The sequence below is a fragment of the Hemitrygon akajei genome, chromosome 3 (assembly GCF_048418815.1).
Source record: "Hemitrygon akajei chromosome 3, sHemAka1.3, whole genome shotgun sequence".
Lineage (NCBI taxonomy): Eukaryota > Metazoa > Chordata > Chondrichthyes > Myliobatiformes > Dasyatidae > Hemitrygon > Hemitrygon akajei.
The window spans coordinates 27,227,587-27,251,936 of record NC_133126.1 but is presented as its reverse complement, the minus strand read 5'-3'; the positions used below and the strand labels follow the sequence as shown (position 1 = coordinate 27,251,936).

The window sequence follows — 24,350 nt, the reverse complement described above, 5'->3', positions numbered from 1 at the left end:
CTGAATCTTTGGAAAAATCATGTTGGAAAAGGAAATTTTGAAATGTTTCCACTGCTGCTTGGGCTTGAGAGTGAGGAGGGAAAGCAGAAAGTCTCGAGTCTTATTGAAAACAGAAATTTATTATGAGTTTTTAAAATTAATGAAAGGGAAAGAAAAAGATTAATTTCAAGAAAAGTCAGCTAACCTTAACTACCTGCTTTTTTTTCAAGAAAGGTTAGCTAAAAATTCATTCTCTACTCAAAAGAGCATTGACAATTATTTTGAATCATTATACCTATAACTTGCTGATCACACTAACGTAGCATGAGCTGCAGATATAATCATTTTTAAGCAGGGGTTCCCTGAGACCTGAAAATTATTTCAAGGGTTCCTCCAGGGCAAAAAGGTTGAGAAAGGCTGTTATAGATGTTTGGCAGAGGTATGCCAACTCTATTTTTCCAAATGAAAAATTACAATCTGGAGGGTAAGGCATGGATATAAATTTAAGCTCTTTGTACAATAATAAAAAGAGTAAACATTGGAGGGATTAAGGAAAAAGAGCAGGGACACTAGATTGATCTTTTTTTAAGCCCATGGATCAAGGGACCTCATACAGTGCAGCTTTAACTTGTGATCAAGACATTACAGTCTACAGCCATAAACTTGCTAACAGTTAATTTAGTGATTATAGGGTCATTGATCATTGGAAATATAAGCCTTAGAATTATTCTATCAAGGGAAAGCTCAAGTACAGAATTGAGTCAGCTTGGCTCTGTATGAGCACCATGTCCACGAGCCATAATTTGAACGCATTGCTATGTAGCAATTTTTGCTGTTTTGGAACCTGTGGCAACACATTTCTTAATAGTAATAAGAAGTAAAGGTTAATGAAACAGAAGTGCTTCCATTCCACAGGGTGTCCACAACAGTGAGCCATTGTTCAGCATGCCAGTATAAATATTGGAACATAGGGGCATAATGCTAAGGTGATTGGTGCAAAGTATAGGGGAAATGTCAGAGGAATATATATAAAAAAGGGAAGTGTTGCTATAAGGCTTGGTTAGCTGTGGAGCAGACAAGATTCATTTGAGGTGGAAGCAATTGTCATACAAGGAAAGATTGAGTAGAATAGACCTGTGGGGTTCAGAAGATGCTGAAGCATCAAAGACTCTGAAAAAGATTAGCAGATAAACACTGAGAGGATGTTCTGCCTGATCTCTCACAAGGAGCACGAATCATGTTTGAAAGTAATGACCTGTGTAATAGGTCACAGACCATGATGACTGGAGAAATACATGTAACTAAACTCAGGAGTAGCAGAATATTTGATAGAGTCTACAAGATGATATTAAGTGGACAGCCAAGATGACTTCCTAGGGCAGAAATGGCTAATATCAGGGGACATAATTTTAAGGTGGTTGGAAGAAAGTATAGGAGAAGTAGATTTCTTGCACGGAGTGGTGGATGCATGGAATGAGCTCTCAGGGGTGGTAGCAGAGGCAGATACACTAGGGACATTTAAGACCACACTTGGGATGCTGTATGTTCAGTTCTGGTCACCTCATGGTAAGGATGTGGAAGGTTTAGAGAGGACACAAAGGAGATTTACCAGGACGATGCCTGGATTAGGGAACATGTCTTTATGTGGATAGGTTGAGCAAGCTACTGCTTTTCATTTTGGAGTGGAGGATGAGAGGTGATGTGATAGACTTGTACGAGAGGAGTGACCTCAGTGAAAACTATCAAATGTTGAAAGGCCTCAACAAAGTGGATGTGGAGAGGGTGTTTCCTATTGTGGGAGAGTCTAAGACCAGAAGACACAGCCTCTGAATAGAGGGGCATCCTTTTACAACAGAGAGGAAGAGGAATTTCTTTAGCTAGACAGTGGTGAATCTGTGGAATTCATTGGCACAGGTGGCTGTGGAAGCCAAGTCATTGGGTACATTTGAGACAGAGGTTGATAGATTCCTGATTAGTCAGGTCATGAAGGGATACGAAAAGAAGGCAGGAGATTGGGGCTGAGAGGGAAAATGGATCAGCCATGATGAAATGGCAGAGCAGGCCTGATTGGTCTAATGGCTTAATTCTGTTCCTATATCTTATAATCTTATGGTTTTGGGATAAGAGGCATAGTTCAAGAGTTTAGCCAGAAATTTTTTCCTAGGGTGGAAATAGCTAACAAGAGGGGTCTTAATCTTGTGTTGATTGGAGGAAAGTATCATATACTTTCCGAGGTACATTTTCTTACCCAGAGTGGTTGGTGCGTGGAACATGCTGCCAGGTATAATGATAGAAGCAGGTACATTGGGGACATTTAAGAAACTCTTAGGCATATGAATAAAAGAAAAATGGAGGGGTATGGGGAAAGGAAGGGTTGACAGGTTGGCACAACATTGTGAGCCAAAGGGCCTGTACTGTTCCAGGTTCTAACATTGAGGGATGTCCTTACAGAGGTCGTTAAATTAATGAAAGGATTTTATAGATGGATACAAAGCTGACAGCTTACAGAAGAACTTAACATTAGTCACTAGGAAATTCATGAATGAATGCAGAAGAATCTTCTTACCCAAGGAGAGGTGAGAATGTAGATCTCATTCCCACAGCAAATGATTGGCATGATGAATCAAGGCTGGACAAACACAAGAGGGAGAAATGATGTGGGTTGGTGAGATAACTGACCACAGTGAAACAAAGGGATCTGGAATACTGATCCATAATTCCTGGAAAAGAATGTCACAGGTAGATCGGGTGAGAAGCAGAGCTTTTGATACATTGGCCTTCATAAATCAAAGTATTGAGAGGTTATGTTGAATTTCTATAAAACATTGGTGAGGTCAAATTTGCAATATTGTCTGCAACCAAAAAAAAGATATCTATTAGAACATAGAACACAACACCACAGTACAGGCTCACGATGTTGTGCCAACCTTTTAACCTACTAAAATCAATCTAACCCTTCTCTCCCACTTACTTCTAGAACTTTCTGCACACCACATGAGCCACTGAACTGTGTGTAGCCGGAGCGACATTTGGAAAAAAATGTGAATTGGAGCAGTCAGGACATTCTGCACACCATAGATTGTGGGGTAATTAGGCAAGGGCCAATAAAAAGAGGTTAAGTTTAAGTGGAGCGGCCATTGTATGAGTGGACCAGTGTTAGAGTGGGCATGTAAACACAAAGTACATAGATGAAGGGTCTCGGCCTGAAACGTTGACTGTTCGTTTCCATGGATGCTACCCAACCGGCTGAGTTCCTCCAGCACGTTGTGTGTGTTGCTTAGAGTGGGCACGCTAAGGCTTTAGCTCATAGAAACTTAAATGGGGATTTTGAGTCTCTTTCTGTCCTTCCTCTCTCCCTCCTTCATCCCCACAAGTTAAAGCAGTGGGAATGCTAGGCAGACTAGTGGAAAGCTCCTCTTGTGAGATGTAGGAAGGTAGGGAGACCTCCAGTGTCCCTGATGACTACACCTGCAAGAGGATGCATCCAGCTGCAGCTTCTTACGGATGGTTATGGAATTGAAGCTGGATGAACAGGATCATCTGTGAGATTGACAGGCAATACAGGAGGCAGATACACTTAGGGGCAGAGCACAGGCAACTGGATGACTGTCAGGAAGGGGAAAGGGGATAGGCAGCAAGTGCAAGGTACCTCTCTGGCCATTTCCCTTAATGAAAGGTATGCTGCTTTGGATACTGCTGGGGGAGGTGGGAAGTGACTGACCAATGGAAAGCTGCAGTGACTACATCTGAGTCTAGCTCTGTGGCTCAGAGGAAAGGGGGATAGGAGGTGAGCTGTAGTGGTAGAGGATTCAGTAGTTAGGGGAACATACAGGAGGTCCTGTTTACGAGTGTTGGACTCAATTAGCACTGAAGTGGATTAAGTGATAGCATCTAAGAACAGTTGACCACAAAGTTTTCTTTTTGGGGGGTACTTTTGATGACCAGTTTAAAGAAGAGGATCTTCCTCCCCTTCCCATGCACTCCTGATGAAGGGTCTCCACCTGAAATGTTGACTGTTTATTCCTCTCCATAGATGCTGCCTGACCTACTGAGCTCCTCCAGTATTTTGTGTGTGTTGTTAAAGGAAGGGATGTTCAGCAAAGGGAGGCTATGGCAATAACTCTCTGAGTGAAAGAAGAAATGTGAACTGGGCTGCATGAGACCTGAAATGAAAGAGAATAGAGAGCACAAAAGGTGGACCAGGAAAGTCATAGAGAGCAGGAGGAGGAGGAGGAGAGCACACGAGATTGGAAAACTGTAGGGAGGAGTGTGGGAACTCTGCTGTGTATTTCAGTAATGTAAATATTGTTTGATTAAGCATTCTTTGTTTACATAATTCATTACGGGTGATATGTAAAAGTACAAGAATGCCATATGTCATTACACCACCATGTTGTAAGTGTACACCTCACTAAAGTAAAAATGAAACCAGAGTACACATGTTATTCCCAGCTCCATGTTTTTCTTTTGATTAGTTTTACGTTTTTAAGGTGCAAAACATAACAAACTCCATTTTCTCTACCTTCCGGTAATTTCTCCTTCCTCCCCCCTTCTCTTTTCTCCCCCATTCCCACTCCTAGTTACCCTCTCACCTGCCCATCACCTTCCTCTGGTTAACCCTCCTCCATCACTTTTTCCCCATGGTCCACTCTCTGCTCCTATCAGATTCCTTCCTCTGTCATCCTTTACCTCTGCCACCTATCAACTCCCGCTTCTCTCTTCATCCGCATTACCCACCTTCCCTTCACCTGGTTTTGTCTATCCCCTGCCAGCTTAACTCCTCCTCTTCCCCCACCCCCCCACACTTTCTTATTCTGGCTTCTTCGTGCTTCTTTTCCCAGTCCTGCCTGAAACTTTGGCTGTTTCTTCCCTCCAAAGAGGCCATCCAGGTCTCGTGTCTATTCCTTAGAGGTTCTGTCAGACAAGGGTTCAGAAAAAGGGTTGAAGCTTCAAGTGTTCATTTTATTGTCAAAGTGTGCATGTGGAACACAGCACAACTCTGATATAGCCATGAATTACAGAAAAACCATGGGAGCCTTTGAAAGAGAAGTCATCATCCCCTACCCCCACCTGCATGAAAAAGAGAGTCAAAACTCACTAACCCCAAACCCATACCTTGTATAAAAAAACTAACAGATGGACCACAAGGAAATGGCAGCTAGAACATCAAACCCCAAACCCCTATCCCCTCCCTAGCACAAAAACTAACATATCTCCCATCTGGAACCCCAAATCCCCCAACCGCCAACAAGAAAGAAAACACAGAAAACTGAAGGAGACTGATATGAGCTACACTCCAATAATCACATAAATCTTAGAATTTTGGAAGTATCTTCCTGTTCAGCATCAAGGAGAGCTACAGATCAAACAGTCCTTCTGTGGAGAAAACAGTGGCCTCACAGACTCCTCCCATCAGCAGAGAGGAGAGCCACCACTTGAACTCAGTCCTTCCATGAAGAGTGACGGCCGATCCCGTGGACTCGCCCACCCGCTGAACTCCTCTGTGTTCGCCTCTGTGCTTCAATCTTCCTCGAAGCTTTGAATTGGAATCAATCGTGGCCCTGTGACCCATCTCTGGTCTTCTCCACGACGTGGCTTGTGTTCGCAGTCCTCTCCTGGAATGCTCTCGGGGACAGCAGGGCACTAGATCATTCGTTTGAACTCCAATCTGCACGTCACAGGTCCCAACATTTTCCGAAACACATATGAGACAAAAAGAACAAACAGAAGTCATAGAAAAGTGGAATATTTGAGATGATTGGCTATATGAAAGCTGTTTGAAGTCTGATGCTTGAAGTCCCACACCAAGAAGCTGCCAGGTGGAATATGTTCCTGTAAACTTCACCCTCAGTTTTAACGATGTGGAACCTGTCGGTATTTGGAAGAATCTTGGTGTCCTTAGATATTTTGGGCTGATAGTAATCAATCAAACCAGCTGGACGTAGTTGCAGGAAATGGAATTTAAGGTACAGTAGTATCGCGGTTAGTGTAACACACACAGTGGCAGCGATCGGAAGATTGGAATTCAATTTCTGACATTGTCTGTAAGAGGTGGTCTTCTTCCTGAGACCACCTGGTCTCCAGTTCCCTTCCACACTGCAAGGACGTATGGGTTAGTGAGCTGTGGGCATGCTGTGTTGGCCCTGGAATCGCGGCGACACTTGCAGGCCGCCTCCAGTATATCGTTGGTCTGTGTTGCCGTTGACACAAACTGTCCGTTTCGATGTCCGTGTTAACAAGTCTTTATCTTTAAATCTTTGGTTTATTATTGCCACAAGATGGAGTGAGAAGCTTTTGTCTGTGTGCCATCCATACAAATCATTCCATACCTCGAGGTAGTAAAAGGAGGAATCCAGAATGCTGGATATCATGCTGCAGTTACAGAGAAAGTGCGGTGCAGGTAAACAAGTTGCACAAGGGTCACGATGAGATGGATTGGGAGATCAAGGGCCCATCCTATTGCAGAGGAAGTCCATTCAGTCGTCTTGTAATAGTGGCATAGGAACTGTTTCTGAGCTTGGAGGTATGTACTTTCAGACTTTTGTCCAGAATTTAATGCCTCCTTTTCTGCATCTCCCAATAGCTGAAACACAGACAGTGTCCTTCATGTAGGGTACCTACCCTGTTGTTGCCTGTGTTCTACAGGGAAGCGTCTTGCTCCAAGGGGTTTGGAAGATCATGAAGAAGGCTAAAGGGGCCAAATGGCCTACGCCTGTTGCACTTCTGGAGAAAGAGGAGGGGGTGTTTCGGCTTGGGCATCACCAAAATCAACAAAGTCATGTTTATTGACCTATGCACAAGTACATGTCTGCACATGTGAAATGAAAAGAAACTACTTGTAGCAGCATCACAGGCAGAGTATCAGATAAGCTGAATTCACAAGTAAAACATAAATCATACACAATTTTTACAAGAAGGATAAGTGATAGTGAGGAGGTTAAAACAAGTGAGAGGAGTGGAAAATTCAAAGTAAAATTTATAACCATAGTTCTATATGTTCAAATTTAATTGTTACTGGACAACGGGGTGACCCGTTGGGGCACCCTTTGAGAGAAGGGTAGTGCAGTCTGATGTGACCAGAATGAACATTACATTTTCCTGAATCCTATTGGTAAGACTTTGCTTTGGAAACTGAAGAAGAAAACCTCAGTTTATTAAAGAGGAACAAGGCAAATATAGCACGAACAAGCATGCAGCACTCCTCATATTCTTGCAGGCACTTACAGGAAAATAAAGAAATACAACAGAATTTATGGAAAAACTCTACATCAACGAAGACTGGTAAACAACCAATGTGCAAAAGGAGAAAAATCATGCAAATAGCAAAAAGGTAAATAAAACTGAGAACTTGAGTTTTAGAATCCTTGAAAGTGAGACTATAGGTTGTGCAGACTGTTCAAGAAGAAGACTTAATTGTGCAAATAAAAAAATCCGGGAGCATAAATTGAAAGGCACAGACGTGGAGAGGGAGAAAGATAAAGGGGTGCAAGAGGATAACGAGTATGGGATAGACCCGCCTGTGGTTGTAGTGCCGGCTATGCCCTGCAGATGGCGTGCCTGCCACACCGAAGGGACCTGCGTCCCACTGGAGAAACGCAGGTGGTCCTGATGAAGGGTCTCGGCCCGAAATGTCAACTGTTTACCCTTTTCCATAGATGCTGCCTGACCTGCTGAGTTCCTCCAGCATTGTGTGTGCATTACTTGGATTTCCAGCATTTGCAGATTTTCTCATGTTTTTGAACAGACGCAACGTGCTGGAGGAACTGAGTAGGTCAGGCGGCATCTGCAGAGGAGAATAAACAGTCAACATTTCGGGCTGAGACCCTTCATCAGAGAAGGAGGTGACAGAAGCGGAAGGAAGCCCCTTCAGTTGATATCTCAGTCCGAAACATCAACTGAATCAGAATCAAAATCAGGTTTAATATCACTGGCATATGTGGTGAGAGGTGTTGTTTTGTGGCAGCAGAACCATGCAATACATAATAATTACAATAAGAAATATATACTGTATATAAAAATATATTAAATAAGTGCAAAAAGAGAGGGAAAATTACTGAGGGAGTGTACACGGGTTCATTGGCTATTCAGAAAATCTAGTTGTACAGTGGAAGAAGCGGTTCCCAAAATGCTGAGTGTGTGCCTTCACGCTCCCGGACCTGTTCCTTGTCTATAGCAGTGAGAAGAGGGCTTGTCCTAGGAAGTGTGGGGGGGGGGGGGGGCTTCCTTAATGATGGAGCTGGCTGAGTTTGCAAGTTCCTGCGGCTTTTTCCAATCCTGTGCAGTGGCCGCTCCATGCCAGACCATGACGCAGCCAGTCAGATTGCTCTCCGCAGTACATCCGTAGAAATTCACTAGAGTCTTTGAGTCTACAGTCAAACTCCTAATGAAACATAGCTGCTGCCGTGCCTTCTTTGTAATTGTATCAGTTTGTGTTGGACCCAGGATCTTCAGAGATGTTGACACCCAGGAAGTTGAAACTGCTCACCCTTGCCCTGCTGACCCCTCCCTCAGTGTGTGTTCTCTCGACTTCCCCTTTCTGAAGTCATCAATGAATTCCCTGGTCTCACTGACATTGCACACAAAGTTATTGTTGCAACACCACTCAACCAGCTGAGGTACTGTATCTCACTCCTGGAAGCCTAATCACCAGCACCAGAAACTCTGCAAACAATAGTTGTGTCGTCAGTAAATGTATAGATGGTGTTTGAGCTGTGTCTAGCCACATAATCATGGGTGTAGAGAGAGCAGAGCATTGGGCTAAGCATATATCTTTGAGGTGCAGGAGGAGGAGATGGTATTTCTGATATGCACTGATTGTGGTGTCCCGATGAGGAAGTCAAGGATCCAGTAGCAGAGGGAGGTACAGAGGTTTTGGAGTTTATTGATTAGTACTGAGTGTATGATGGTGTTGAACTCTGAACTGTAATCAATACACTGAAGCCTGACAAAGTTGTTGCTATTGTCCAGGTAATCCAAGGCCAAGTGGAGAACCAGTGAGGTTGCATCCACTGTAGACCCTAATAGGCAAATTGCATCGAGTCTGGGTCCTTGCTTAGGCAGGAGTTGATTCTGGCCATGACCAACCTCTCAAAGCACTTCATCGCTGTAGATGTGAGTGCTGCTGGACGATGGTCACCGAGGAAACTCACCCTGCTCTTCTTGGGCACTGGTATGATTGCCGCCTTTTTAAAGCAGGCAGGGACCAGTGACAATGCAGCAATGAGAGATTAAAGATGTCTTTGAACACTCCCACCAGTTGATTGGCACAGGTTTTCAGAGCCCTGCCAGGTACACCATCGAGGCTTGTCGCCTTGTGAGGGTTCACAGTCTTAAAAGATATTCTGATATCAGCTTCACAGAGACAGAGATCACAGTCACCAGGTGCTGAAGGGATTCTCACAGGTGGAGTTTTATTTTCCCTTTCAAAATGTGCATACAGGTGTTGATCTTATCTGGGAGTGAAACATCACAGCCATTCATGATGTTAGGTTTTGCCTTGTAGGAAGTAATTGCCTGTAAATCCTGTCAGAACTGACACGCATCCGATTCCGTTTCTAACTTCAATCGGAAATGTTTTCTTGCTCTTAAGATAGCCTTCCACAGGTCATAGCTGGACTTCTTGTTTAGTTCTGGATCACTGGTTTTGAATGCCACGGATCTAGCCTGGTTCATCCACAGCTTTTGCTTTAGTATGTCCGGTATGTTCTCAAAGGCACACACTTGTCCACACACAAAGTTGATGACAACTGTGGCCTATTCATTCAGATTTGAAGACGAATCCCTGAATATTGTCCTGTCCACGGATTCAAAGCAGTCGTATAGGTGCTTTTCCACCTCCCTTGACCATACCTTTGTGGTCCTCACCACTGGTGATGTGGACTGTACGCTGGAAGTTGGATTACAGCCCAGTGATTGGACTTGCCTAAGTGCAGGCATTGTATGGCACTGTAAGGATTCTTGATGGTGGTGTAACAGCGGTCAAATTTGTTGACTCCCCTGGTTCTGCAGGTGACATGTTGCTGGTAGCTGGTCAATGGCTTCCTCAAGCTGGCCTGATTAATTGGGGGGGGGGGCATTCATTGCCCTCCATAGATGCTGCTTGACTTGCTGAGTTCCTCCAGCAATTTGTGTGGGTTGCTCAAGCTCGGGGTGTCCAGCATCTGCAGAATCTCTTGTGTTCATGAGTTCCTACAGATGGAGCCTGTTTCTGCAGCAAATGCATTCATCCGGCAAGCAGAAAATGCTGGAAACGCTTAGTATGTCAGGCAGCATCTGTGGGGAGAGGAACAGGGATACTGTCTCAAGTCTGAAGCCTGGACCTGTATCGGTTGGGATGAGGAAACTGGAAACTGTCAAAGTATCAAGTCAGAAAGTTGAGTTTACTGTCGTGTGTACAAATACAGTGAGGCACATATACAAAAGGAAAAACTTGTTTACAGCAACATCACGTAGGTAGAGAAAGCACACCTAATACAAGTTATACAAAACTACGAAGAAAGACAATGGTGCAAAGGAACATTTGACAGGCACATGATGATAGAGAAATGGAGGGCTATGTAGGAGGGAAGGGTTAGATAAAAGGTTGGCACAACATCGTGAGCCAGAGTCTGTTCTGTTTTATGACCTAAAACAAAACATTAGGGCAGATACACAATCGGAGACAAAAACTCCACCTCATTAGTCGAATTTAGTGCTATTATTTATTTGTAACTTATGGTAATACTATTGCCACAAAACAACACATTTCACCACATATGTCAGTGAAAATAATCCTAATTCTGAAGTCCATGGTGCTCTGTATTGTTCCGTTGCTGAGGAGATGATTAGGGTTGTGCAGGTTGGTTGAAGAACCGAACGGCTGAGGGGAAGTAGCCGTTCCTGAACCTGGTGGCGTTGGACTCAGGCTGCCTCGGGTACCCCCTGCCCGATGGGAGCTGTGGGAAGATGGCGGGGATCCTCGATGCTGGATGCTGTCAGTGGTGGTGAGAGGGTTGTGCCTGTGGTGGACTGGGCTGTGTCCACTATCTCAAAGTGGCAGAGGTCACACCTTATTTTTATTTATTCGAGGAATGTGGGCTTCACAGGCTGTGAAGCATTAAATTGCCTGCGAGGAGGTGGTGGAGAGGTCCCCTCTTGTAGTAATTTATGTCGTTGCACTGTACTGCTGCTGTAGAACAACAAATCTCAATGACGATCATTCTGATTCTGAACTCTGCAGTCCTTTTGGTGTGGGCACTCCCTCATCGCTGAACTGATGCACACAGGAGCTTCTGGAAATCCAGAGCAACATGGACAGAACCTCAACAGATCAAGCAGCATCTATGGAGAGCAATAAACAGTCGATGTTTTGGATAAGACCCTTCATCGGGACTTTTCAGCCTGAAACATCAACTGTTTTTATCGACCAACCCTCTGCCTCCACAGATGCTGTCTGACCCACTGAGTTCCTCTGGCATCTTGTTTTATTTTGCTTCCAGATTCAGCACCTGCAGTCCCTTATCTGAATACATCGCAGCGACTCCTCTGCTTGTGATAACAAAAAGACTGAAGAGAGTAGTGGATATGGCTTGTCACATCACAGAAACTAGCTTCCCCTCCTTGCACTCTGTCCACTCTTTTCACTGCCTCACTGCCAGCATGATCAAATACCCCACCCACACCAAACATGATCAAATACCCCACCCACCCACACCAAACATTTCCAAAATACAAAAGCCTGAAAGCACTTACCACCAGGTTCAAGGACAGCTTCTACCCCACTGTTATAAGACTATTGAACGGTCCCCTGGTACAAGACAGACTACTGACCTCACTATCTGGTTATGGCCCTTGAACCTCGGTGTCACTGCACTGCACTTTCTCTGTATTTTGTTATTGCTTTCCCTTGTACTATTTCATTGTGTTGTGGTCACGACATGGTCGGTACGGAGAGTGTGCATGACAAGTTTTTCACTGCCTCTGAAAATAATCAACTAATAATCGCTGTTTCTGTCAAGTTGAAGGTACAGGAGCCTTAGGAGTCGCATCATCAGGTTCAGGAACAGTTTCTACCCCTCAGCCATCAGGCTCTTGAACAAAAGGTATAACTTCACTCACTTGTCCAGCCATTGGGATGTTCCCACAACCAATGATCTTTTAAAGACTCTTTCTCTTAAAAAAGGATCTAGTGTGTTCCTGGCATATATGATGAATAAACTCTTCTCGGGCTACTGGTATCGATTTTAACCGATACCCATCTAGTCCTGGGCTTTTGAGACCGCCTGGTGAAGGAAGCCAATGAAATAAAGCTAGAGGAAAGGAATTTTAACAAAGATGAAGGTCTCGCTCTAAGTAAAAGCTAGAATTTGATTATAAACAAAGTGGGACAGTGGAAACCTGATTTGCTGAGGACTAACCAGTCAGGGGGGATAGATAACGGGGGTATATATACCGCTGGACTGGACGTGCCTAGGCATCAACCCTGCTGAAGATGGCAGAGTTTGTCAATGAAACATTGGTTAAAATCAAAACCTCTACCTGCCTGGTAGACTGAGAGGAGTTTATTCAACTCTTTATCTTGTTCTTGTTATTTATTTATATTTGCATTTGCACAGTTTGTTGTCTTCTGGTTGATCTTTCATTGATCCTTTTATAGTTACTATTCTATACATTTGCTGACTATGCCCGCAGAAAAATGCTTGTATGTGGTGACATACGTACTCTGATAATAAAATTTACTTGGAACTTTGAACTTAAGTTCTTGTGTCTCCACAGCAGTTTTGTTTGTATTCTGAACTGAGCAGGGACTGAGTGCAGTCATAGCCAGTGTCCTGCAGGGAGATCGTTGTTCCAGTTTCCTCACAGCTCCCTCACCCACTCAACACCAGCTCCCTCACCCTCTCAACACCGGCTCTCTCACTCACTCGCCATAGTAGCGTTACGGTCAACACAATGCTATTACAGTTTAGGGTGTCGGAGTTAGGTTTTCAAATCTGGTGTCCTCTGTATATGAAAGTTTGTATGTCCTTTCCCATATATGCGTAGGTTTCCTCCGAGTGCGCCTGTTTCCTCCTAAAGTCCAAGGACGTGCCGATTAATTAGTAGGTCAATTGGCCATTGTAAATTGACCTGTGTTTAGGCTAGTATTAAATCGGTGGGATGCTGGGCGGCGTGGCTCGGTGGGCCGGAAGGGCCTGTTGCACTCTGTGTAAATAAATAAATATCACTCACTCACTCACTCACTCACTCACCATGCGCGTGTAGTTCACACTGCGTCCCGCCAGAGGGCGTCGCGCACCCAGACCCCGCCCCACTACCCTCAGCGATGAACGGATTGGTCGAGTGGAGAGACCTGCAAGCGGCGATTGGCGGAGCGCTCTGTCGCTCTGTGGTGGTTTGCAAGCGCTGATTACAATGTTGCGGGCGCCGCTTTGTTCCGCCGCTTCGTATCAGTTTGCGAAGTCTCGGGATTCCAGCGGCGGGTCGGCGTGACTCCGACTTGGGCAATTTGTAGCAACTTCTCCCCCCCCACCACCCCTCCTGCCCGCCCGCTTCTCCCCATGGAAACGTAACCCGCGGCGTTGCCATGGTGCCGGCCCTGGCTTGCGGCACTCGGTGAATCGGCGCGGACCGGTTCGCGTGGTCCCGGCGGCGGAATCGGCGGCTGCGCCCCGGGAGAGAGACGGGGGACCTTCGGCCGCTGCGCTCCTTCACCCTCGCTGGGTGATGAGGGGCCGGGCTGCCCGGCTCCCTCTCTCGGTGCCCTAAGTACCTCCCCTAGCACTACCTTACCCGTCCCCCCGGCTGGCTTGGATCTCCTCGATGCTCACCATGGATGTAACCATCTCTGAGCTGCTGGAGCAGTTCATGAGCAGCCCGCTGGTCACCTGGGTGAGTGAAGCCGAGTGTGTGATAGAGAGAGAGGCTGGAGAAAGGAGGAACAGAGAGGGTCGATGAGATGGGGGAGAGAGAGGGGAAGGGTATTGAGAAAGGAGGGGGAGAGGACATGGAGGAGGGAAGGAGTTTCGTGTCAGTGTGTGTGAGAGAGAGGGAGGAAAAGGGGAGGGGGAGAGAGATGTAAGACGGTGTTGATGAGAGAGGGTACTTCACACAGAAGGGGGAGAGAAGGGGGTATATAGGCGTGAAAAAGGGGAATGTGTGTTTGACTGTAAGGGAAGAGAGAAATGAAGGGTGGTAGCAGAGAGAGACAGGAGATTGCAGCAGGTTGTGGGATGGGTATGACTGTTTTAAACTGGGTACTGCCGTGGCGGCGGTGGGGTGGTGAGAGCAGAGATCTGTCACTGACTCTCTGAACTTTTTACTATTGCAAATGGTCGCCGGGTGTCTGTAACTTCGCAGTTTACTTCGATACTACAGAGCAATTCCAACCGTCTTGTCTGTCATTAACTATCACATTCTGACTGAGCATTAAAAAAAATCTTCCAGGTGAAAACCTTCGGACCGCTGGGCGGGACGAGCGAGGAGAACGGGACCATGTACATGGATTTAGTGGATGGCGTGTTCCTACACAAAATCATGTTGCAGATGTGAGTTTCTCGCTTTCACTTTGATTTTACTGTTCTAACGGCATATTTTAAAACCACATCCGCGTCCAGGCCGCAGTTAAACTGCTCGAGTTGTAGATGAAGACTCCCTGCCTGAGCGGTCCATGATTTCAAACCAGTCCTCTGGAATACCTCGCCATTCCCCTTTTGCACTTTCCATTTATTGTAACTTATAACAATTTTATGTATTGCAACCGACTGCTGCCGCAGAACAACATATTTCACGACATATGTCGGTGATAAGAATTCTGATTCCGGATTGCTGATGGCGTCGGGGGTTCCCGGACCATCAGAAGCGCCCATCAAACGCTCGAGTTGGGGATAGCCAGAGTGTGTATGTAGCCTTGTAACCCTGGAGCTTGTGGACATGATATTGACAGGGCGGAAGTGGGTTGCAGGGAAAAACCTTGCCCGCTGCCTACAGAACAGAAGATGGAAGGGTGCACGCGTGTGAATGCTTGTAATTTGGAGCTGTTGTTATCATCTAACAGCGCTTCAAGAAGAAGCACCCTCTAACCAGAGTGATGATTTTAAAACCACTTCCTAAGTATGGCACCAAGTATAAAGCTTTCTACGAGGAAATCTGCAGATGCTGGAAATTCAAACAACAACAACACACAAAATGCTGGTGGAACACAGCAGGCCAGGCAGCATCTATAAGGAGAAGCGCCGTCGACGTTTCGGGCCGAGACCCTTCGTCAGGACTAACCGAAAGGAAAGATAGTAAGAGATTTGAAAGTAGTGGGGGGAGGGGGAAATGCGAAATGATAGGAGAAGACCGGAGGAGGTGGGATGAAGCTAAAAGCTGGAAAGGTGATTGGCGAAAGTGATACTGAGCTGGAGAAGGGAAAGGATCATGGGACGGGAGGCCTCGGGAGAAAGAAAGGGGGGGGGGGAAGCACCAGAGGGAGATGGAGAACAGGCAAACAACTAAATATGTCAGGGATGGGGTAAGAAGGGATGGAGGGGCATTAACGGAAGTTAGAGAAGTCAATGTTCATGCCATCAGGTTGGAGGCTACCTAGCTGGTATATAAGGTGTTGTTCCTCCAACCTGAGTTTGGATTCATTTTGACAGTAGAGGAGGCCATGGATAGACATATCAGAATGGGAATGGGACATGGAATTAAAATGTGTGGCCACTGGTATGTGTTGTTCCTCCAACCTGAATCCAAACTCAATGAATGAAATCCAAAATGAATCCAAACTCAGGTTGGAGGAACAACACCTTATATACCGGCTGGGTAGCCTCCAACCTGATGGCATGAACATTGACCTCTCTAACTTCCGTTAATGCCCCTCCTCCCCTTCTTACCCCATCCCTGACATATTTACTTGTTTGCCTGTTCTCCATCTCCCTCTGGTGCTCCCCCCCCCCTTTCTTTCTCCCGAGGCCTCCCGTCCCATGATCCTTTCCCTTCTCCAGCTCTGTATCACTTTCGCCAATCACCTTTCCAGCTCTTAGCTTCATCCCACCCCCTCCGGTCTTCTCCTATCATTTCGCATTTCCCCCTCCCCCCACTACTTTCAAATCCCTTACTATCTTTCCTTTCGGTTAGTCCTGACGAAGGGTCTTGGCCCGAAACGTCAACAGTGCTTCTTCCTATAGATGCTACCTGGCCTGCTGTGTTCCACCAGCATTTTGTGTGTGTTGTATAAAGCTTGCTATCTGGTAAAGAGAGGTTTTGGCACATTGGCTTTCATAAATCAAGCCATTTGAGCTGGGCTGTTATGTCTGAGTGTATAAGACGTCGGTGAACCCAAATTTGGAGTATTCTGAGCAATTCTGGTCACCCCCCCCCCCCCCCACAGGACAGGTATCAATAAGATTGAAAGAGTACAGAGAAATTTTATCGATGACCTGAGTTATAGGGAAAGGTTGAATCGGTTAGGGCTTTATCCCTGGGGTGTAGGAGAATGAGGGGAGATTTGATAGAGGTATACAAAATTAAGAAGAGTACAAATAGGGTAAACGCAAGCAGGCATTTTCAACTGAGGTTGCGTGAGACTGGAACTAGAGGTCATAGGTTAAGGGTGAAAGGTGAAATATTCAAGGGGTGTGAGGGGGAATTTTTTCACTCAGAGGGTGGTGAAGATGTGGAGTGAGCTGCCAGGTGAAGTGGTGGAAGTTTGGATAGGTATGTGGATGGGAGGAGAATGGTCCAGGTGCCGGTCGATGGGACTAGGCAGAATAACAGTATGGCATGGACTAGATGGGCCGAAGGGACTGTTTCTGTGCTCCATGTGCACTGATATCTCCCTCTGACCGACATGACGTCCTGCACCATCATTTTCAACAGGCATGCCTTGGATTTGATAAATGAGATTATTTTTGTCGCATTCACCAAGGTACAGTGAAAAACTTTGCATTCCATCCGTACAGATAATTCCATCACATTACTACATTGAGGTGGTGCAGGGGAAAAGCATTAAACAAATGCAGTGATACAATTGTAGAGACGGTGCAGTACAGGTGCAAGGAGATGAGGTAGACTGTGAGGTCAAGAGTCCGTTTTATCATATTAGGAGACCGTTTAATAGTTTTATAACCGTGGGATAAGAGCTGTCTGTCCTTGAGCCGGTGGTATGTGCTTTCAAGTTTTTGTATCTTCTGCCTGATCAAGTCGTCACTTTTATTGTCATTTCGACCATAACTGCTGGTACAGTGCACAGTAAAAATGAGAACGTTTTTTCAGGACCATGGTGTTACATGACACAGTACAAAAACTAAACTGAACTACGTAAGAATCAACACAGAAAAAAACTACACTAGACTACAGACCTACCCAGGACTGCATAAAGTGCACAAAAACAGTGCAGGCATTACAATAAATAATAAACAGGACAATAAGGCAGTAAGGTGTCAGTCCAGGCTTCGGGTATTGAGGAGTCTGATAGCTTGGGGGAAGAAACTGTTACATAGTCTGGTCATGAGAGCCCGAATGCATCAGAGCCTTTTCCCAGACAGCAGGAGGGAGAAGAGATTGTATGACGAGTGCATGGGGTCCTTCACAATGCTGTTTCCTTTGCAGATGCGTGTAGTGTAAATGTCCGTAATAGCGGGAAGAGAGACCCCGATGATCTTCTCAGCTGACCTCACTATCCGCTGCAGGGTCTTGCGATCCGAGGTGGTGTAATTTATGAACCAGGCAGTGATGCAGCTGCTCAGGATTCTCTCAATACAACCCCTGTAGAATGTGATGAGGATGGGGGGTGGGAAATGGACTTTCCTCAGCCTTCGCAGAAAGTAGAGACACTGCTGGGCTTTCTTTGCTATGGAGCTGGTGTTGAGGGATCAAGTGAGATTTTCCGCCGGTGCGAAGAAGAGGGAAGGTCTGGGGTAGGTGGTGTCTTTGGTTATGTTGGCTGCTTTACCGAGGCAGCGAGAGGTTTAGACTGAGTCCATGGAGGCTGTTTTCTGTAATGTACTGAGTTGTGTCCACAACTCTCGGCAGATTCTTACCTCAGGCAGAGCAGTGATGCATCCAGACAAGGTGCTTCCTAAGGTGTATTGATAAAAATTAGTGAGGGTCAACGGGAACTTGGCAAATTTGCCTTCTGTGGAAAAGCATTTTGTAGTCATGCAGCATGGAAACAGGCCTTTCTGCCCACTGGGTTCATATAGACCATCAGCCACCCATTGGCACTAATACCAAACTGATTCTATTTTGCCCTTCCCATATTCCCAGCAGCTCCCCCCTCACCTGGGGACAATTTACAGTAGCCAATTAACTCATTGGCCTATGCGTATTTGGGAGGTGGAGAAAGGATTTGGGAGTACCCAGGGTTAGGGAGAACAGGGTGAGGATTGAAGCTCATTCTCTGGTGAGACAGTGGTTCTACGCACTGCACCCTTGTGCTGCCTATTCACGCAGGCTTATCGAAGTAAATCTGTCGCAAGGTGGTTAGGACCCTTTTAGCTGACAGCTTGGACAGACTGATAGACTTGAAGGAGCAGGGGAGGTATGGAGATTGGGAGGGTATTCTGGGACACTGATAGACTTGAAGAAGCAAGGGGAGGTATGGAGATTGAGGAGGGTATTCTGGGACACTGATAGACTTGAAGGAGCAAGGGGAGGTATGGAGATTGAGGAGGGTATTCTGGGACTTCGGATCTAGGCTTAAAAATCCTGGGCATCCAATTACACTTCTGTCAGAACTGAACGTAGAATAGTACAGCACAGTGCAGGTCCTACAGCCTATGATGTTGAGCCAAACTACTCTTTAATTTGCTCTAAGCTTTATCCTACTTGAACTGACTAATCTAACCCTTCCCTTCCACATAGCCCTCCATTTTTCTTTCATCCATGTCCCTAAGAGTTTCTTAAATGTCCCTGATGCAACTGCCACCCTCCAGACAGCACGTTTCATGCAGCTTCCACTCTTTGATAATAAATGTACTTCGATCTTGAAAAATCCTACCTCTGACATCAGCCCTATACTTTCCACCAAGCACCCACCTTAAATTTATGTCCCTGTCATATTTGCCATATCCGCTCTGGGAAAAAGTCTCCGGCTGTCCACTCGATCTGTGCCTCTCATCATCTTGTCCACCTCTATCATGTCACTTCTCATCTTCCATCACTCCAAAGAGAAAAGCCCTGGCTCACTCAGCTGATCCTCAAAAGACATGGTCTCCAATCCAGGTAGCATCCTGGTAAATCTCCTCTGCACCCTCTCCAATCCAGGTAGCATCCTGGTAAATCTCCTCTGCACCCTCTCCAATCCAGGTAGCATCCTGGTAAATCTCCTCTGCACCCTCTCCAATCCAGGTAGCATCCTGGTAAATCTTCTCTGCACCCTCTCCAATCCAGGTAGCATCCTGGTAAATCTCCTCTGCACCCTCTCCAATCCAGGTAGCATCCTGGTAAATCTCCTCTGCACCCTCTCCAATCCAGGTAGCATGCTGGTAAATCTCCTCTGCACCCTCTCCAATCCAGGTAGCATCCTGGTAAATCTCCTCTGCACCCTCTCCAATCCAGGTAGCATCCTGGTAAGTCTCTCTAAAGCTTCCACATCCTTCCTATAGTGAGGCGAGCAGAACTGGAACACAATAGATAGATAGATAGATACTTTATTCATCCCCATGGGGAAATTCAACATTTTTTCCAATGTCCCATACACTTGTTGTAGCAAAACTAATTACATACAATACTTAACTCAGTAAAAATATGATATGCATCTAAATCACTCTCTCAAAAAGCATTAATAATAGCTTTTAAAAAGTTCTTAAGTAGTTTACTTAAATACATTAATACAATCAACCCCGGCACTTTAACATATCTTACTCCTGGTGGTTATTCACCGTGTGATCTAGCCAGGGTTTTATAGAGCTGCTCTTGAACTCAATTGCCTTGACTAATGAAGGCCAACACACCGTACATCTTATTACCAACCCTATCAACCTGCATGGCAAATTTGAGAATTATATGGATGTGGACCTCAAAGTTCCTCTGTTCCTCCACACTGCTAGGAATCCTCTCATTAACCTCTTGTCTAATTTATCTAATTGGGAACAAATCAAGAGTCCAGAATATGATCATCACAACCACAGTCATTGCTTGTGTTTGAGCGTTGACAGAAACCTTGGCAAATGAGACCAAACAGTTGTTGTTGATCATAAAAATCTGGATTTCTCTAATTTTGCATGCTTGGCTGTTTGAAATTTTGGCAAGTTGTTTGCTTATCCTTTGAGGTGTATACTGGGAGCTTCTCATTGAAGACTAACTTGCATTTGGAGCTATCTTGCTTCTGAATTATGGAACATAGAACTCATTGAAGCCTATCGAATGTCAAAAGCTGTTGATAGAGTGGATGTGGAGGTGATGTTTCCTATGATGAGGGAGTCTAAGACCAGAGGACGCAGCCTCAGAATAGAAGAATGTCAATTTAGGAGGGAGATGAGGAGAAATTTCTTTAGCCAGTGAATCTCTGGAATTCGTTGCTGTAGGCAGCTGCACCTTTGTGTTAGCCACTTCCACCCTGGGAAAATGTTTCTGGCTGTCCACTTGATCTTGGCCTCTTATCATCTTGTACACCTCTACCAACTCGTCTCTCTTTCTCTTCAAAGAGAAAAGCCCTAGCTTGCTCAACCTATCCTCACAAGACATGCTCTCTACGTGCAGGAGATCCCACCATCCCTCCGAATTGCGCATCATCCTGACTTGGAAATGTATCGCCAGTCCATCTTAATCCTGGAGCCCTTGACCCAACCATACTTTGGGAGCACTTTCAGAGTAACTGCGGCAGGAACTTCTCGCAGAGGCTGGCGAACCTCTGGAATTCTCTCTTGTGGAGAGATCCCAGGTGATCCAGGGAGTCTGATGTGAATGTAGAAATTGTTTTGAAAGAGCGGGGAAGTGAGGGCGATGAGAAACTGGCACAGAAGAGGGGTTGAGGGTTGGGACTGGTCAGCCGTGGTCGTATTGAATGGTGGGTCAGGTTTGAGGGGCCAAATTGCCTACTCTTATTTTGCCATATTCTTATGCGTACACCTTGTACGATCTACCGGTCATTCCTGTACGATGGGCGGAATGGTGTTTGGTACAAGGCTAACTCCCACGGCGGTAACCTGTTGGTGATCAGATGGTCTATTTTGGTGGTGTTGGTTGAAGAATGACTGTCAGCCGGGACATCAGAGGTAAATCACTGGTCATGAGATTTGTAGCATCCAGTTGATGAAGGTTCAATCTGCTTTGATTTCAATCAGCATATTCATACAGTCTCTTCAGCCCATCATCTCCATGCTAGTCAAGTTGTCCACTATTCAGTCCTGTTTGTCTTCATTTGGTCCATATCACTCGAAATCCTACCTAAGCATGTACAGTACTTGTCCAAATGTCGTTTAAAAGTTGTAATCGCACTCACCTCTACCTCTAGCAGTTCATTCCCTGTACCCACCACCCCCTCAGCAGGTCAGGCAGCATCTATAGAGGAATAAACAGTCGATGTTTTGGGCCAAGATCCTTCATTAGGTTCAGACCCTTCATGAGTCCTGATGAAGTGTCTTGGCCTGAAACATCGACTGTTTATTCCTTTCCGTAGATGCTGCCTGACCTGCTGAGTTCTACCAGCATTTTGATTGTGTTACTCCGGATTCCCAGCATTTGCAGAATCTGTGGTGTTTATGACCCCCCCCTCCTTGTGGGGGGGGGGGGAGAGAATAAACTTGCCCTCCATGTGCCCTTTAAATCTCTCTGGTTTAATGTTTCTGGTCTGGCAACATACAATGAAAGGGAAAGTGGTTCATTGTGTCCCAATTTTGGTCAGACTTTTTGAAAAAGTAACAGTTTTGTTGTGAGGTATTTGGACTTCCAAAAAGTGCTTGTCAGTGTGTTTGTATGTACGGTAGGCTTGCCAGCAAGACTGAAACCCATGGAAAAGCAAAGATAGAAATTTGGCAAAGCAATGTAGTGAAAGGCTTTTTCCTGACCAGAGGGACTGACTGAGCTATAGAGAAGTTGGGCAAGATCGGACTTTATTCATTGGAGCATAGGAGACTGAGTGTGTAATCTTACAGAGGTGTATAAAATCACAAGGGCCCGAGGTAGCATGAATTCACTCAGTCTTTTTCCCAGGGTTGGGGAATTAGGATCAGAACCAAGTTTACTATCACTGGCATATGTTGCGGAACTTGTTGTTTTTCAGCAGTGTACAGTGCAAGACATGAATATCTTATAAATTACAATAAGAGAAAAAAAAATATAATCTGTTGGCAGAGGGGAAGAAGCTGTTGGTGAAGCATTGAGTATGCGTCTTCAAGCTCCTGTATCTTCTCCCTGATGGTAACAATAAGAAAGGTGCATGTCCTGGGTGTTGGGAGTCCTCAGTGATGAATGCAGCATTTTGAGGCATCGCCTTTTGAAGATGTTCCTGATGCTGGGCAAGCTAGTGCCCATAATAGTGCTGACCAGGTTTGCAGCTTTGTATAGCTTCTTGTGATCCTGTGCAGTGGCCCCTCCATACCAAGTGGTGATACAACTAGTTAGATATTTAAGACCTAGAGGACAGAGGTTTAATTAAGTGCAATCTAATAAGAACCTGAGGGACAATTTTTTTTTTACAGAGTTAGTAATTGGAGCTGACTGCTTGAGGAAACGGTTGAGGCAGGTACATTAATAACATGATCGATATCTTAGAGACAGGGTCTCGAGCATTTGGCAAAACGTGGGCTAATTAGGGTTAGTCAGCATGGCTTTGTGATCTTTTCGACAGCATATCGTTAGGGTGGAATAGGCCCAAGTGTGTTAGATGGAATTTAATGCAGAAAACTATGATGTATTGTGTGGGTGAGAGTTAGAGGAGGTTGATGCGGATGTAAAGAGAATAAAGTAAAATGGAATGAGTGTAAATGGATGCTTGTTAGTCTGTGAACATGATGGGTGAAGGGCCTGTTTCAACACTACGTGACGCTGTGATTATGCTCTTTGTATCTCTTTGTTATTGTCACATATCATGGTTGAATGGCAGAGCAGAATTGATGGGCTGAATAGCCTAATTCCATCTGTATGGTCGTAGAACACGACATGCAGAAACTGGCTCTTCACTCTATCTGGTCTGTGTCAACCTGGTTTTCTGCCTAGTCCCATCTTCTTGTACCCGGACCATGGCCCTCATTACCCCTCTCAACCACGTACCTAACAATCTTTTCTTAAATGTTGCATTTAAACCTGCCTCTTAACTGCGGCACACCACTGGGCCTCCATTCAGGGAGACAACCATCTACTAACACTCTTACTCGTTAAGGTAACGGTGAATCCAGTTAACTACTTCAAAGTTCAGAAGTTAATTGTATATTTATTATCAAAGTACCTATATGTCACCATATAGGACCCTGAAATGCAAATAGTCAATGTGCAAAAGGTAACAAGCTGTGCAACTACAAAAGGAAAATAAATATCGAGAACATGAGATGAAAAGTCCTTGAAAAGTGAGTCCGTAGGATGTAGGAACAGTTCTGTGGTGGGGCAAGTGGAGTTATCACCACTGGTTCAAGAGCCTGATGGTTGAGGGGTAATAACTGTTCCCGAACTTGGTGGTGTGGGTCCTGAGGGCCCCTTCATCCCGATGTACTGTGATACAGTGAAAAGCTTTTGTTTTGTGTGCTACATAAGTGCAACAGGATCAAGAAGTGAGGTAGCTGGAGAGATCTTTCCGAGAACTGGCACGGTTGTAGTGAATCATGTTTGTCCTGTCATTCTAAACCAGTCAGCGATTGTCATCATCTGGAGTAAACACTGTGCTGTGGAATGGCAGCTACACCAGAACAATGGTTCTTGCAGTGATTAAATACTCTCCTGCCACAATGAGACCACACTCAAGCTGGAGGAGCAACACCTCGATATTCTGTCTGGGTAGCCACCAACCTGATGGCATGGACATCAATTTCTCAAAGTTCTGGTCATTTTCCCTTTCCTCCTTCCCACTCTTTCCAATCTCCATTCTGCCTCCCCTCTTAGGGCCATCTTTAGACTGCCCTAAAGGCCTGGTGAACCTGCATGGAGGACTGTGGGAACAACATTTTCTCACCCTTCTGGTAATTTCTCCCTGCTCCTCCTCCTCTCTTTTCCCATTCCCATTCTGGTTACCCTCTCACCTGTTTTCTTCTGCTTACCTGCCCATCACCTCCCTCTGGTGCCCCTCCTTCAGCCTGTCCCTTTTCCACCGATGACTTACCAGCTTCTCACTTTACTTACCCTCCTCACCCACCCATCTTTCCTACCACCTGCCACCTTTCCCTCTTTCCACCTTATTCTGGCTTCTGCCCCCTTCCTTTCCGGTCCTGATGAAGGATTTCAACTCACAACTTTGACGGTTTATTCCCTTCCAC

At 45.5% G+C, this 24,350-nt stretch overlaps 1 protein-coding gene across 1 annotated transcript in view; it reads left to right on the top strand.

The window, feature by feature from the left end:
* The first annotated feature begins 13,371 nt into the window (after positions 1-13,371).
* Positions 13,372-24,350, top strand: part of ccdc88c (coiled-coil domain containing 88C) — a 240,256-nt gene continuing 229,277 nt past the window's right edge. Inside the window, exons 1-2 of the mRNA XM_073039398.1 lie at positions 13,372-13,848; positions 14,404-14,504. Of these exons, the coding sequence (XP_072895499.1) occupies positions 13,780-13,848; positions 14,404-14,504 (170 nt within the window). The 5' untranslated portion in view covers positions 13,372-13,779. The remainder of the gene's footprint in view (positions 13,849-14,403; positions 14,505-24,350) is intronic.